This window comes from Porites lutea, chromosome 9 (assembly GCF_958299795.1).
Source record: "Porites lutea chromosome 9, jaPorLute2.1, whole genome shotgun sequence".
NCBI lineage: Eukaryota > Metazoa > Cnidaria > Anthozoa > Scleractinia > Poritidae > Porites > Porites lutea.
Genome location: NC_133209.1, coordinates 9,385,288 through 9,400,287, shown reverse-complemented (window position 1 = coordinate 9,400,287; position 15,000 = coordinate 9,385,288). Strand labels below are relative to the sequence as shown.

Genomic DNA, 15,000 nt, shown 5'->3' with positions numbered 1-15,000 from the left:
TGCACACGGGCGCACGTGCAAAGGAACAAAAGTATATATCTATCTATATATCTCTCTGTATGAAAACCTTTTTGAAAACGGGTGTATATATATATATATATATATATATATATATATATATATATATATATATATTTGTTTTTGTTTTTTTTTTACAAAAAGGTGGTCACCAACGTCGTGCGCATGGCCAAAAATATCAAACAATAATGAGAGAAAAACATTCAGTGCCAAACTCACCTTTTCCTGCCTCAAATTTATTTGAGGTTTTTCTTTGTCCAGCCTCAAATTTATTTTTTAGGTTCAGGGATGTCCTCTTGTCATGACGTGTAGAGACCCATCTTCTTCGCTTTTTAAATGCGTCTTTTATCTGTTGAGGTCAAGTGATAAAATTTAGTTAAGTCAAAGTCAGTTATTTATTATCTACTGAAGGGGAACACGGACAATATGCGCGAGCACCGGTTGATTGAAATGAGTTATTAGCGTGCTTAAGCAACGAGAACGATGACATCCCTAACGTCAAGAATAGCAATTGCTTGATGGAACGCCTCTTTCTCACAACACAAATAACAGTGCCTTTGTTTTAGCTCCCACTGTACGAATTTATCGTGTGTATAGTACCACAAATTATCCCCAACATTAATAACTGCCAAACCGAAAATGATCCCCAAAATGGACCGCAAATTATCCTCGACCACAAGTGATCCCCATAGTTGACTGCAAATGATCCCGAGAGGAAAATCAGAATAAACTGGACTGAGCTCGTGTCACGTTTATTATCGCAACAAAAAGTGTTAATTAATCTGGCTAAATTTAGCAAAAAAATGCCAAGACTGAAAAACAACAAAACAAAACAAAACAAAAACTGTAAATAAGACATAAATAAATGCAAACAAGAAAACAAACCCTTGTGTTACCTGTTTGTTAAGAAGGCAATGAAATATGAAGATCATCAAGCCCTGAAGAGAGTTGAATATGGTGAATATATATTTGAAGATAATGGTATCCGAATTGAAACTCAACAACCCAAACAGCCAAGTGATTCCAAGCAATGGAAGAATGACCCCAGAGGCCTTGACTCCAGTTCTCACTTTTTCCACATGTGTCTTGTTCTGCATATATCTTGCTCCCATCATTTGGCGCATAACCAAAATGAAAACCACGATATTAACCTGTAAAAGTTACAGAAATTGCAGGTATTTTGCCCCCATCATTAACCTAAATAAATACTACCATATTCACCAGTAAAAGTTGCAAAAATTTTGGCAAGTAACCTCGAAACCACGTTACTCTTTGAGCTTCAAGGCGGAAAATGTCGCGAGAATTTTGTTTCAGGTCCATGTTTTACTTGGCATTACTTAATGCCGTTTCCATCATACACAAGATGCTCCAGTAGAGTTATGAAGAAGATATCAAACAAATTTAATCCGATCAGGGATCACTAACCATAATATATTTTGGGTAATTTTTTCAAATTTTTTAAGTTTGATTGCCATCCCAACCTGAGAAAACAACTAACATTTCGCGCAGCCACCACTGGTTTCCCCTCGAACTGACGTCTCAGAAACGAGCGCAGAAATTCCATACTGATGAAGCGTCACTACCCAGATCTGGTAAGTGCATATGATTGGCCGAAGCAAATTTTCCACGCGGCACGACCAATCCGAAGTACTAACCAGATCTGGGTAGTGACGCGTCATCAGTATGGAATTTCTGCGCTCGTTTCTACGTCATTTCGCAGAGAAAACCAGTGGTGGTGCGAAATGTGGACTGTTTTCTCAGGCTATTGCCATCCCAACGAAGCAACAGACGACCGGAAACTGTTTTAATCATTCTAAATGTACTTTCAGCAACAAAACTTTACCATTATTTAAGGAATTCAATTTATTGGAAGACACGTTTTACCAAAACAAATTGACATTTCGACTAGTCGATAACAAGTTTTAGACCTTCGAAATGAATTCCATGTTTTCTCCAGGTTTGCAATGTCTATTCCCATACATCTCATTGAATTTTTTGGTTTGTAAGCCTTTAGAATGAACCAGCATCAGTTGGTTCCGGCAGGCCCAAAATATTTATTATCTTGAAGAGCCTATGACAGATAACTTTATAATCTTTATAATCTAGGCTTTTTTGAAATATTTTAAAGGAGAAATAGAAAGGAAATTAGGTGTAGTTTCAGTAGTTGACTGCCTCCAACTTAAACAACGGTTTGCTTATTGATAGTGCGTTGGGGAAGGGAGACTTCAAAACACACTTTGCGCAGATAGAATATTTTTCATCTTCAAACAACAGTCGGTTCAAATAGTTGAAAAGGCTTAACCTACCGTAAGGGTACAGGCGCGGATCCGCACGGGTTTCCACAGGAAATCGGTCAGATTTTTCAAAATAAATATATTTTTTATAACAAAAAAAAAAAAAACACTTTGCAAGTTGAAACACTACGAGCCTCAGCGCTCCGGAAGTTAAAAAATTCGTACCGTCTGGTTGCTATGAAGTGACGTAATCATCCAGTTGAGTATCCATCACCGTAACACTTTTGCGGTCAACTACTGCAGCGCTCGTAAAGTACTTTAATTAAAACCGTGTTCAAAACCCTGTAGGAAGTCTGTTTATTTTTGAGTCGATTAATGCACTGCTGACTTTCACGAGGTCAACTTTTGCATAAATTATCAAACATTATGTTAAGCGGGAAATCTACCTATGGTTCGCGGGAGAAGCAACTTCTATAGCGGCGCAAGACAAATGTTTCGAGAGTCGAGGATGTGCTCACAAACTATTCACTATGCGACGAAAGGAGAAATCACTGGCATGATAGCTGCATGTAATGGTAATTTTATCAATCCAGGTCGCGCCGTGTTCGCTCGAGAACACTGTGACAACCTCATTTGGCGCGCTTCTCAATACTTCCAAAACATGTTGTAATCGGTAAGTAGACTTAAGCACTTAGTATCGCCAAGTCATTCGAATCAGTGTATACCCAATTCTTTGTCTGAAGATTCTCACAAACGCATATACCAAGTAAATCTGGATGGAAGAGGAAATTGTCTCCCTAAACGCAGCCAAATTATATTTTGAAGGATGGCGGCACAATTCAACGCGTCTTCCAGGTCAGCCCTAATTTACAGTTCGTAAGAGTATAAATTGCGATCTCCCTATTTTCGCTTAAGCTTTTTTTGATAAAACTTCAGTAGAAACAAAACAACGCAGACATGACATTCTCCTGCATGAGACACAATCGGCTGAAGGAAATATCTGTTTACAAGTCGGGTAAATTATCCATTCTTGCGCACCGCAAAATCAGCTAAAATCAGTCGCTGGAAACCTGGCATATTATTAAGCCTGAGCGCTTCTAAGAATAACACGTTTAGAACTTCGACGCGTAGAAAAAAAAGGCAGTTGTTCTATATCCTTTCTGGTTCATCCAGGTAGAAGTCCTGGCATATTATTATGCCTGAGCGCTTCTAGGATATATAACACATTTAGTATTTCAACCCGTAGCCGTAAAAAACAATTAGGAAGTTGTTCTATATCCTTTCTGGTTCATCCAGGTAGAAGTCCTGGCATGATATCATTATGCCTGAGCGCTTCTAGGATATATAACACGTTTAGTATTTCAACCCGTAGCCGTAAAAAACAATTAGGCAGTTGTTCTATATCCTTTCTGGTTCATCCAGGTAGAAGTCCTGGCATGATATCATTATGCCTGAGCGCTTCTAGGATATATAACACGTTTAGCATTTCAACCCGTAGCCGTAAAAAAAAAATTAGGTAGTTGTTCTATATCCTTTCTGGTTCATCCAGGTAGAAGTCCTGGCATATTATTATGCCTGAGCGCTTCTAGGATATATAACACGTTTAGCATTTCGACCCTTAGCCGTAAAAAACAAACTAGGCAGTTGTTCTATATCCTTTCTGGTTCATCCAGGTAGAAGTCCTGGCATATTATTATGCCTGAGCGCTTCTAGGATATATAACACGTTTAGTGTTTCAACCCGTAGCCGTAAAAAACAATTAGGTAGTTGTTCTATATCCTTTCTGGTTCATCCAGGTAGAAGTCCTGGCATGATATCATTATGCCTGAGCGCTTCTAGGATATATAACACGTTTAGTGTTTCAACCCGTAGCCGTAAAAAACAATTAGGTAGTTGTTCTATATCCTTTCTGGTTCATCCAGGTAGAAGTCCTGGCATGATATCATTATGCCTGAGCGCTTCTAGGATATATAACACGTTTAGCATTTCAACCCGTAGCCGTAAAAAAAAAATTAGGTAGTTGTTCTATATCCTTTCTGGTTCATCCAGGTAGAAGTCCTGGCATATTATTATGCCTGAGCGCTTCTAGGATATATAACACGTTTAGCATTTCGACCCTTAGCCGTAAAAAACAAACTAGGCAGTTGTTCTATATCCTTTCTGGTTCATCCAGGTAGAAGTCCTGGCATATTATTATGCCTGAGCGCTTCTAGGATATATAACACGTTTAGTGTTTCAACCCGTAGCCGTAAAAAACAATTAGGTAGTTGTTCTATATCCTTTCTGGTTCATCCAGGTAGAAGTCCTGGCATGATATCATTATGCCTGAGCGCTTCTAGGATATATAACACGTTTAGCATTTCAACCCGTAGCCGTGAAAAAAAAAATTAGGCAGTTGTTCTATATCCTTTCTGGTTCGTCCAGGTAGAAGTCCTGGCATATTATTATGCCTGAGCGCTTCTAGGATATATAACACGTTTAGCATTTCGACCCGTAGCCGTAAAAAAAAAAATTAGGCAGTTGTTCTATATCCTTTCTGGTTCATCCAGGTAGAAGTCCTGGCATATTATTATGCCTGAGCGCTTCTAGGATATATAACACGTTTAGCATTTCAACCCGTAGCCGTAAAAAAAAAATTAGGTAGTTGTTCTATATCCTTTCTGGTTCATCCAGGTAGAAGTCCTGGCATATTATTATGCCTGAGCGCTTCTAGGATATATAACACGTTTAGCATTTCGACCCTTAGCCGTAAAAAACAAACTAGGCAGTTGTTCTATATCCTTTCTGGTTCATCCAGGTAGAAGTCCTGGCATATTATTATGCCTGAGCGCTTCTAGGATATATAACACGTTTAGTGTTTCAACCCGTAGCCGTAAAAAACAATTAGGTAGTTGTTCTATATCCTTTCTGGTTCATCCAGGTAGAAGTCCTGGCATGATATCATTATGCCTGAGCGCTTCTAGGATATATAACACGTTTAGCATTTCAACCCGTAGCCGTGAAAAAAAAAAATTAGGCAGTTGTTCTATATCCTTTCTGGTTCATCCAGGTAGAAGTCCTGGCATATTATTATGCCTGAGCGCTTCTAGGATATATAACACGTTTAGCATTTCGACCCGTAGCCGTAAAAAAAAAAATTAGGCAGTTGTTCTATATCCTTTCTGGTTCATCCAGGTAGAAGTCCTGGCATATTATTATGCCTGAGCGCTTCTAGGATATATAACACGTTTAGTATTTCAACCCGTAGCCGTAAAAAACAATTAGGAAGTTGTTCTATATCCTTTCTGGTTCATCCAGGTAGAAGTCCTGGCATGATATAATTATGCCTGAGCGCTTCTGGGATATATAGTAGCAGTTTGACCCGTAGAAAAAACAAACTCAGCCGTTCATTTTGTAGGAGATATTTAAGCGTTTTTGTCTGTGTTAGCAATGTGATCGACTTTATACGCTGACCTTAATAACATGTTTTTTTCTTTGACGGCACCGAATAATTTTAGCCGAAACCTGAGCCGTACATTTGTTGAATGCCGCGCTTTTAATTAAGTTTCTCGCCCTAGAATGATGACATGATGGCGCGAAAATTGACGCCTCTATCGTGTTAGATGCGAAATATGATCAGAGATAAATGGAATAGTGAATGTTACAAGCTTCTGAGTATCCAGCTGAGATAGGGGACTTTTAGTCCCCTATCTCAGCTGGATAAACAAAATTTTTTTGGTTGCTAAGGCGGTGCGGCTCGTTATGCTGGCCAATATCCCGTCTTAATGAATCGGAAACCCAGGAAAGGGGACTTTAAAGAGTTTTAAAAAATCCAAAACATTTCCTTGGGGAGCCTACCCCCGGATAAGCTTACTCGTTCGGAGCTCGTTTAGGAAATCAGTCAGTACTTATCCTAGATCCGCGCCTGGGTTTGGCATGATAAGACTAGACACGTTAAATGTGTTTTTTACTGACCAGAATAACACCTAGAGCTGGGACAATAAAGGCCCAAATCAACCCCTCATCGGCACTCAACCAGCAAGCCTCTTTGTGACCATATCTTTTCAGCTGGGTGACAGACAGCGAAATTATAACCATTATGGCTGGAAAACCTAGAAATTTTAAAACATGCCGTAAAATTCCGAAAATGAGCCCCTCCAAATATATGCCCCCCAAACTCTTAACGTTAAATCGCCCCTCCAAGAAGGGGATGGAGGGGGGGGGGGGGGGGGTTGGGGGGGGGGTTGTACTTGGAAGTCTGGAAATTGCCTTTAACTACAAATTAAAAAGTAAAACAAAGAAAAATGGTAAACTTCCTTTCAAGTATGAGGCTAGTCCAATCGATTTTGAAACGCGAATTTCCCTCCGTACATAAGCCGCTCCGAATATAAGCCCCTCAAAATGGGCCTTTGAAAAATATAAGCCCCCGGACTTATTATTGGAATTTTACGGTAATTAGACACCAATATGACACGCATAATAACATCTTAACAGCATCATGCCGCTATTCTCTCTGTGTGTGTTTTTTTCCCCTTGGTTTGTTTTCTTCGTTCTTTTATTTGTGCCTTGTTTCGGTTGTTTTTGTGTGTGTGTGTGTTTTTTTTATTTATTTGTTTTTGTTTTTGTTCATTTTGTCATGTATAGACGCACAATTTACTGTAGCTGAGTTTTGTGCTCGATGGATTGTTTACAACTCCCGTGTATTCGCGTAGAAGAAGCCGTTTCGTGAACTCAGCGTTTTCTAACAAGAAAATTTTGGCTCAAAAATCGAAGTTTATTTATGACAAACAAATTTAAAAGGAAATGTTTGCTGAAATTCCACGTTTCAAGTAAGTAGGGAAAAGAATGAAACAGGAAGACGACGTCTTACCTCGAGCAACCAAGCCGCCATTTTTGTCAGCACTACATGCGAAGAACGACACAACAAACCATTTTGGCTATAAACTTGGCGAGTCAACAGAAAGCAACAAAGCTCTACTTTTCTTCTCAGGTAAGGGAACAGTTCAGACTTTTAGCGGTTCCATTTAAGCCATTACGCTGTTGTTTGCGAAATGATAAACTTGTGAATTGCCATGTTTGAAAATTATGCAAAGATCTATTTTTAAAAAGATTAAAAAGTTCGTTTTGATCTGTCAATCAAAACGAACTTTTTAATGGTTTCCTCTCTGATTTTGTTGAGATCACTTCGTGTGTATCAATGAAATGGGAAAATTTCACATTACTACCGACTGATTTCTGTTGTTCTTTGCAAAGTTTTGCAGCCATCGCGTTAAAAACGAAAAAGTTATGACGGAAAACTTGTCACAGCTAAATTCTCTAGTATTAATTACGGAGCCACTTTAAGTCTCTTGGTAATTTAGTCACAACGGCGTTTCAGTAGTCGTAATTTTTCCTCCCTTAGCAGGACTGACCTAAAATCTCCTTCCTGGTAGGCCAGGTATCTTTTTTTATTTATTATTTGTTTATTTATTTAAAAGATTTATATATTTCAAAGGAACGCGGACAGTCCAGTCTAGTCCTGTTTTACAGGGATTTTAACAGCCTTACACAGTATTATATACTCGTTTCTTCCAACAGGAAAATCTTAGAGAGTGTACCTACCCCATCCAAACAAGTAAAAGAATTTGACTTTATCCTCAGCGTGTCCATGAAGAACTCTTACGATAACAATGTAATGCAGTATGCCTTCACACAGCATCCATGAAAATAAGGCGAGCAAAAAATAGTGCAGTAGAGCAGCGACCACAGTGCACTCGGGCTACAAGTTAAGATAATACAGAAGACTATAGATCGATTTAACTTATATATTTAATACGCCACTCGCGCCTCCCACAATGCACCTTATTTGCTCCCCCAAATTTTGCATTTTGGGTATTACAGCCGTCCCAAAAACAAATTGAAAACAATGAAACAATGCTTATGCAAAAATTCCAGGGATGGTGGTGGAAAGGGGGGGGGGGGGGGGGGGGTGGAACTTGCATTATGGGAGATGTGTAAGCGGCGTATAGACTATTTTCTGATACGTGAACGACCGACAGAGGCTTACTTCGCTGACTCGAATATTTCTTTGAATTTTCAGATAGGCAATTTATCAGTGGCGACCAAGAGCCTGTTCTTGGTGGCGACACGATAGGTGACATTTGACTTCAGCTACCAGAATTTATTTCAGTTTTTGCTTTCTTATTAGTAAATTTGTCAATCTCACTGAGGTTTAAAAAATCAATAGCCCTCTAATTTACACAAGAAAACAACAAACGGAAGAATTTTGGAAGTTTTAGAAAAACGACATCATCGTAGTGCAAGTGTCCTATAGTGTGGAGTCTATCACGATATTGTCTTCTAATTTGAAAAATTTTACATACCTCTTTGTTTCTTGCTGAGCCTTCCAATATAGCAAGTATACAACTACAGGCAATGGCAGCGCATAAGTTTAGCAAAACTTTTACTCTCGAACCTTTAATTTCCCTCCAGAAGACCAAAGTAACAGCCATAGTAAGAAGAACAGAAAACAGTGAAATGGAGCAGCCAATTATCGATATGATTTCCAAGGCTTGCTTGTGAGGTAATGTCGTCTTAAAAAAGATAAGAGAGTCGGTTAGAAGCGACCACGGTATACTTACTTGACCCTAAAACGCTATTTCCGTTAATTACAATGTTTTGATAGTCAAAGACAAAACGTACAAAAACGTAGGCTTCTCTACAGCAGGTAGCAGAAAGAATAACGCAGTGAATATTAAAATGTTAGTTATGATACGGAGTTTACTCATGGAGATACAAAGCATTCTTCGGTCTTTGAATTAGGCAACAATTCAAGCTAAGAATGGGGAGTATTTTAGAGGCGAGAAACGTGGCAAAAATCAAACTCGTAGCGGATAAAGGGGGTTAAGGGCCTGTTTACGTGGAGTTGGGGGATCCCAGGAAGGTGAGGTAAACCGCTTAGGTGGGGTACCCACATGTCCATAATTATGATCTCTCATTTTAATTTGATCACGTTTACATGATAGGTGGGGTGACCAGCCAAGGCGGGTAGCCCGGTCTGCCAGACCGGGTAACCCTCTCAGGCGGGTCAACTTTTGCCATGTAAACGTTCAAGGTGGGGTAACCCCACTAGCCGGGGTCGGATTCGTGATACATCAAATTCGCACAAGAATCACTTTGGCGGTGGCTTTGCATCATTATTAAAGGTAACAATAGAAAGCCACAGCACTGAAGGTTGCAGCAAGAGCAGCAAGTGAGTGTAGACGAGCATTAATTGCCATAGCACGTGGTTTGCCGGCACTTTTCTTGTTTACGTACTTAGCGACAATTCAATAATCTTGAGAAAGTGCACCCCGGGATGGTGGGGTCGAAAGATTGCAAGTAATGGAGGAATATTTCTTTACCCCACTTAAGCTGGTTACCTGACCTACCGGGGGTTCCCCACCTCCATGTAAACAGGCCCTAAGTCATAGCAAGTTCCACATTCATTGTCAAAGCTGCACTGAGATTATAACCAAGTTTTCTCTGGCATCTTTGCTCATACTTGGGACAGTCTAAAAGATTGAATATCAAATAATGATTCTGTCGAAGTGAAAGCCAATAATATGTTTTTGGTTATTTTTGGAAAACACAGGAGTTTAACCTAAAACGTCGGCCAAATTATGTCAAGTTACCGCACCAGTCGTTCTCCATCCTGGCCATAGAAAACCAAAGACATGTGCTTATATATTGAAGTTCAGCAGTAGAATAAGTTTAAGAACTAAACAATTATTTAATGATTGCCTTTGATTTCAACATTTTTTTTTCGTAATAAAGCCAAGAAATCTTGGCATAGCTCCTTAAAAGACATGTGCGAAAGTAAACAGTGTCAGTATATAGGAATCTACGCGATCTAATTAAAAGGGAAATGTAATAATTAAAAAGAACCAGGAAACGTCCGCATTCAAAGCAAGTAGAGAAAATCCAAATTGACTGTTCTTTCTATCACAAATATGTAGTACCTACATTTAAACCGTATGGATCCATAAGAGCTGCAAAGACAGTTAGATGGTCACATTCACATGTTGTGATCGAGGCGTTTGACTGGCTGCGGACAAGTTGGCAGCCGCTGGTTTTCCACATGGCAGGCGGTTCTTTTGGGCGCCAAAAGACACAATGCGTCTCCTTTGACGTGATGGCACGTGGAAGCACCTTGAAAAGAGACACAGATAAACTTCAAATATGTTAACCACGCTGTTGCTGAAAGTACTTCATTTATAACGCTCAGGTTCAGTTCTAACATTAGATAAGGAAGTGGAATGGTTATGAATGAGAGTTCCTGAAATTTCCAGCGCAGGTGCGTATGGCGCACATCACCATGCATATGTCATTAGTCAATCAGAATACCCCAAACTACGCCAACTATTAAATATCTGGCTTTGAGAATTAGGAACAACGCTAAAAAAATGACCTTTTCAGGAAATACATGTACTATGCAGCCGTCAACGATCGACGACCAAATGACCGTATTTAAATAAAACTTTGTGACCAAAACTGTCTTTATACCTTTCTGTTTTGAAGGATAATCTTAACAGGGTTCTTTAAGTCGTCCAAGGGCCTGGGCTCAACGGTGGAAGAAACGATGGTAGTTCTGGGAAACATCTTGCCACCAGTTTTTTTCTTGAGTGATAACACACCGCCCAATGTCAAATAAACCAAGGTAACAACTTTGGAATCTTGAGAGGAATGAAAAACTTGTGGAGGTAAGAAGATGGAGCTTTGATTGTATGCAACCTGCAAACCATCTTTGCGCAGCTGAAAGAGAGAAAATGAGCGTAACCTCTCACATTATAGACACTCAAAACACACAGCAAAGCTCTAATTTAAGCGGGTTCCCTGCAATAACAAGAAATTCTAGAACCCTCCGTTATTCTTATAGGTCAATTCCCTGGCCTGTCGCTACTAAATTTGGCTCTATTCGAGCTTGTCCTTTGCAAAGTTTGTCTCCATTCTAAAATGTCTGTCAACATTTCGTCTATTTTATGTTTGGTTGAGACAAATACATGTCAGATGCAAGCAAAAAGAATGAATACCTATTCTAAAGACTAAAGAACCTACTTATCAACACTCACCTATTGTAGCTTCAAATTAACCCTCGGACGTACACGAAAATTCATACCCCCAGCGTGTTACAAGGGGGGAGGGTGGTGGATTTAATCCCTCCCCGGAGTTTTTGATATGTTACAGTATTTTGAAACGATTTTACCTTTAGTGGAAGGGTCGCCATCTTGGATTTTACCAAGAATTTGGTTTCAGGTTAAAACTGCGAGGAACAGTAATTCTTTGGGCTTTACATGAAAAATAACACATAAATAAACACTTTGCAGGATTTTAGTCACAAGATTTACCATTATTGTTGAAAAAAAAAATGAGAAAACATGCATTTTGAAGAAAAATTGGCTTGACGTCCTGATACTTATGACGTCATATCTCGTAACCGTAGCAACTGACCATAAATGATTCCAATAAGGCAATGAAACAAAAAAAAAATAGAAGGATATTCACGGCTGGGCCCGTTTCTCGAAAGACCCGGAAACTTTTCTGGCCCGAGGGCAAATTTTTCAAATCAAAGCCTGTTGAATCAAAGCACAGTTCCAGACACAAAAAATGTCAGTTTTGCTTCGTTAACTGATAGTTTCATCGCAGTATTTTCAAAATTATTCAGACTTTGATCTTGAATGAAACACAGCAATACAAAATAGCTTTCCTGGCCCGAAAAGTTACCGGGACTTTCCAAACTAGTCTCTCAACATAAACCAGTTTCCATTACCCCGCTTGGTAGCCCTTAACTTGAATAGCCTGTTCCAAGCGTTCAGATAGTGGAGGGCGGTGCGAAGTAAAGAAAGCGATGAAAAGTAGAGGAGGATTAGGGAGAGAGGTGCGGGAATTCTTGTAAGAATTTTTAACAAAAGTGCGTTCCGGTATACCAGATTCTGGTATAACCTCTGATTGGTTGATTGTGTCAGTTTTTGTCAACAGTGGAGCGTCTTCGATCACAGAGAGAAATGCGATATGGCGGTGATGAGAGACTCTACGTCCCGTCACGCAGAATTCGAACTTGCAACAACCACAGCGGTGAGTGACTTTCCAAATGTGGAGGCTAAACGCGAAGAGCAAAGAAACTCTTTAAAACACCTAGTCGGCAGGATAGATGTTTTGGAAAAAGTCTTATTTTCCGTTCCGGCTTTTTCCTCGAATAAAGCATGCGTTGGAATGAAGGCAGGATAGAATGCCATTTACGATTGTTTTGGTAACTCTGTTGATTGCCATCATGAAAGACCAAGTGGAACATTTGAATATAATCGGAGTTAAAAGGGGAAGCTGTGAAATTGTATACTGAAGTCCCAAATTGTGGTTGTCTAAGGAATGGACAAAAGGAATTCAAGAAGGAAAGGTTGGAAAGCTGGTTGCAATCATCACTATTGACGAGGTCCACTCAATGATCGAATAGTAAATTTTCCCTTCAATTGTTGTGCATTTTCATTGCTTGAGTTAACGGCTTTCTTTCGAAATAAGCGATATTTGTTTGTAGCTTGATTCATAACCTTTTGTCTCGTACACGCTGAAATCATGTTATAAAGCCGTAAAAAAATTCATTGTACATGAACACTTCTCCCGTTGTCTGTTGTCTGAAATTCTTACATGAGGTTTTTAGCAAGATTATGTACACATAATATTAATTTTTGCTCTGAGAAATTTTGATTTATTCGCAAGAAAAATAATAAATGTATGGGGTTGTAACACCAGTCATGATTGACAAGTGAAGACCATCTATAGCTGATGCGGTCCGGGCGGAAGAGTCTATTTAAAAATCTCACAGCCATTCCCTCTCTCACTTCTCCTCCTCCCTCGCTTTTAGTTTTTCGCGCTCCTTTTTACTTCGCACTGCTCCCCACTATCTGAACGCCTGGAACAGGCTATAACTTGAATGGCACCCTGAGTTTCACCAGGGTTTGCAAAACACGCATTTCTAGTTTATTAAGGGCTTCTTCACACATCAGGCCGCCGGATTGACCGGGTTGGCCCAGTTTCCGGGATCTCATAGGAAAAGGCTGGCTAGCTCGGTAACCGTCAGGTGATCTCGGTTTTTCCAACCGGGGCCTCGGTAAGCGGGTTGCCCTATGAACAATTCAGCCTAGTCTAGATGAAGACGGGATGAATTTAGCGGCCCGGATGGTATCGTCTTGATTTGCCTGCTGTATTTTCAACGTTATAAGCATCCCATTTGACTGCAGTGATACAGCTAGAAGAGTTGCCAAAGCTATGATAGGCGCGAAAGTTTTGACTTTCTGTTTCGCTATGTTTGCTTTGTTTCTCGAATTTCGCGCTAGAACTCGTCGCCCGGGTCTTCCCCTTTTTTTTTCGTCTCAGAAACCGGGCTGAAGTTTCTCATGTGAGCCCAAGGAAATATTGTTTCGTCCCGGTAACCGGCCCAGCCCTGTCAACTAGGCCCATGGAAGGGGCTCTAATAGCATTGTACTGATAGAGTACAAGTTGAGTTGTTTGTACCGTGCTGTTTTGATCAACGTGATCAATCCTCATCATCAAATTTCTGGATTGAAAAACCATTTTCGTCGATGCGTTAAGTGTGGCCGCGACTCCCAGTCCATATGCATCCATCGTCTTAACCATCATTTGACTCTTGTTTTGACCAGCCTGTGGAGAATTCAAACCAGTCTGATAATTGTTGTTGCTGTGAAAATCCTGTCCTATATACTATACCTCAAAAGGAGGTAGAACACTCCTGTGCTTTAGACAACGTACCATTTGTTATATCGTTTTATGAAGAAAAGCTGACTACCGTAAGTAGGAAATTCATTACTATGAAAGAAAACAAAGCGTAAAACATAGAGCTGCGATTATGTTTTGCAACTATGTATAGTGATAGTTATGGTTACCTTAAAATTAATGTTTTGGAAACCCAATAAGAATATGATAAGGTCAATAAAAACGGAAGCCCATTTGGTAGGAAAAGATATCAATTAAAGTTTCGATTGTGTTTTACAATCAGAAAAACTATAAAAAAATTACTGCTCTTGTGCCGATTATATGGCTGTTGACACTGACTGCACCGCCTTAGTGCAGTGGCTATTACACCTTTTGCTGTTCGTTACGAGAAAATACGCAATCATTTGCGTGAAACGGCGACCAATAGTGCGAAGATACATTCATTAGCGCGAAAATACGAACATTTGCGCATAAATCAGATTCAGTTACGATTTTTGCATTTTAATCAACATTCAATAACACTTTTGGGCATTCATATGCGTCATTGAGCATACAAAAGAGAAAAATATACTTTCATTAACGCCAACATCAAAGTCATTAACGCCAACATCAAAGTCATTAACACCATCTTGAAAGTCAATAGGGACAACTGACATACATTTAAGTGCAAACACTATTCATTAACATTTTTATGACACTGTTTGCAATTCAACAGCATTCCTGGACAACCTTAGGATGGATAAGACAAACATTAATGCGCTTGTACAATCAATTGAGTGTTCTTTACATTTAAAATACAAAAATCGGTTTTCAATTAAACAACAGAAATTCAAACAAATTTCGTGGCCTGAATTTCAGTCCTTTAAATGTATATCCGTCAAAAACCTCGCTATTTAAACATTTGGGGAGGTAGGTTTGCATGAAATGGTACCCTTTAGCACATTTAGCTGCGGTCACAATGTCATGTTTCTGCGCAGAGCTTCGAGCACTGCAATTGTTGTTTCCGAACTCCGCTACTGGGATT

At 39.6% G+C, this 15,000-nt stretch overlaps 1 protein-coding gene across 1 annotated transcript in view; it reads right to left on the bottom strand.

Annotated features, from left to right (window-relative positions):
- LOC140948859 (adhesion G protein-coupled receptor L3-like) overlaps positions 1-15,000 on the bottom strand; it is a 35,867-nt gene that overhangs the window by 5,929 nt on the left and 14,938 nt on the right. Inside the window, exons 6-13 of the mRNA XM_073398127.1 lie at positions 13,758-13,904; positions 10,755-11,003; positions 10,215-10,400; positions 8,594-8,803; positions 7,833-7,989; positions 6,207-6,343; positions 915-1,169; positions 238-367 (exon numbers count right to left, since the gene is read on the bottom strand). Coding sequence (XP_073254228.1) covers positions 238-367; positions 915-1,169; positions 6,207-6,343; positions 7,833-7,989; positions 8,594-8,803; positions 10,215-10,400; positions 10,755-11,003; positions 13,758-13,904 — 1,471 coding nt within the window. The remainder of the gene's footprint in view (positions 1-237; positions 368-914; positions 1,170-6,206; positions 6,344-7,832; positions 7,990-8,593; positions 8,804-10,214; positions 10,401-10,754; positions 11,004-13,757; positions 13,905-15,000) is intronic.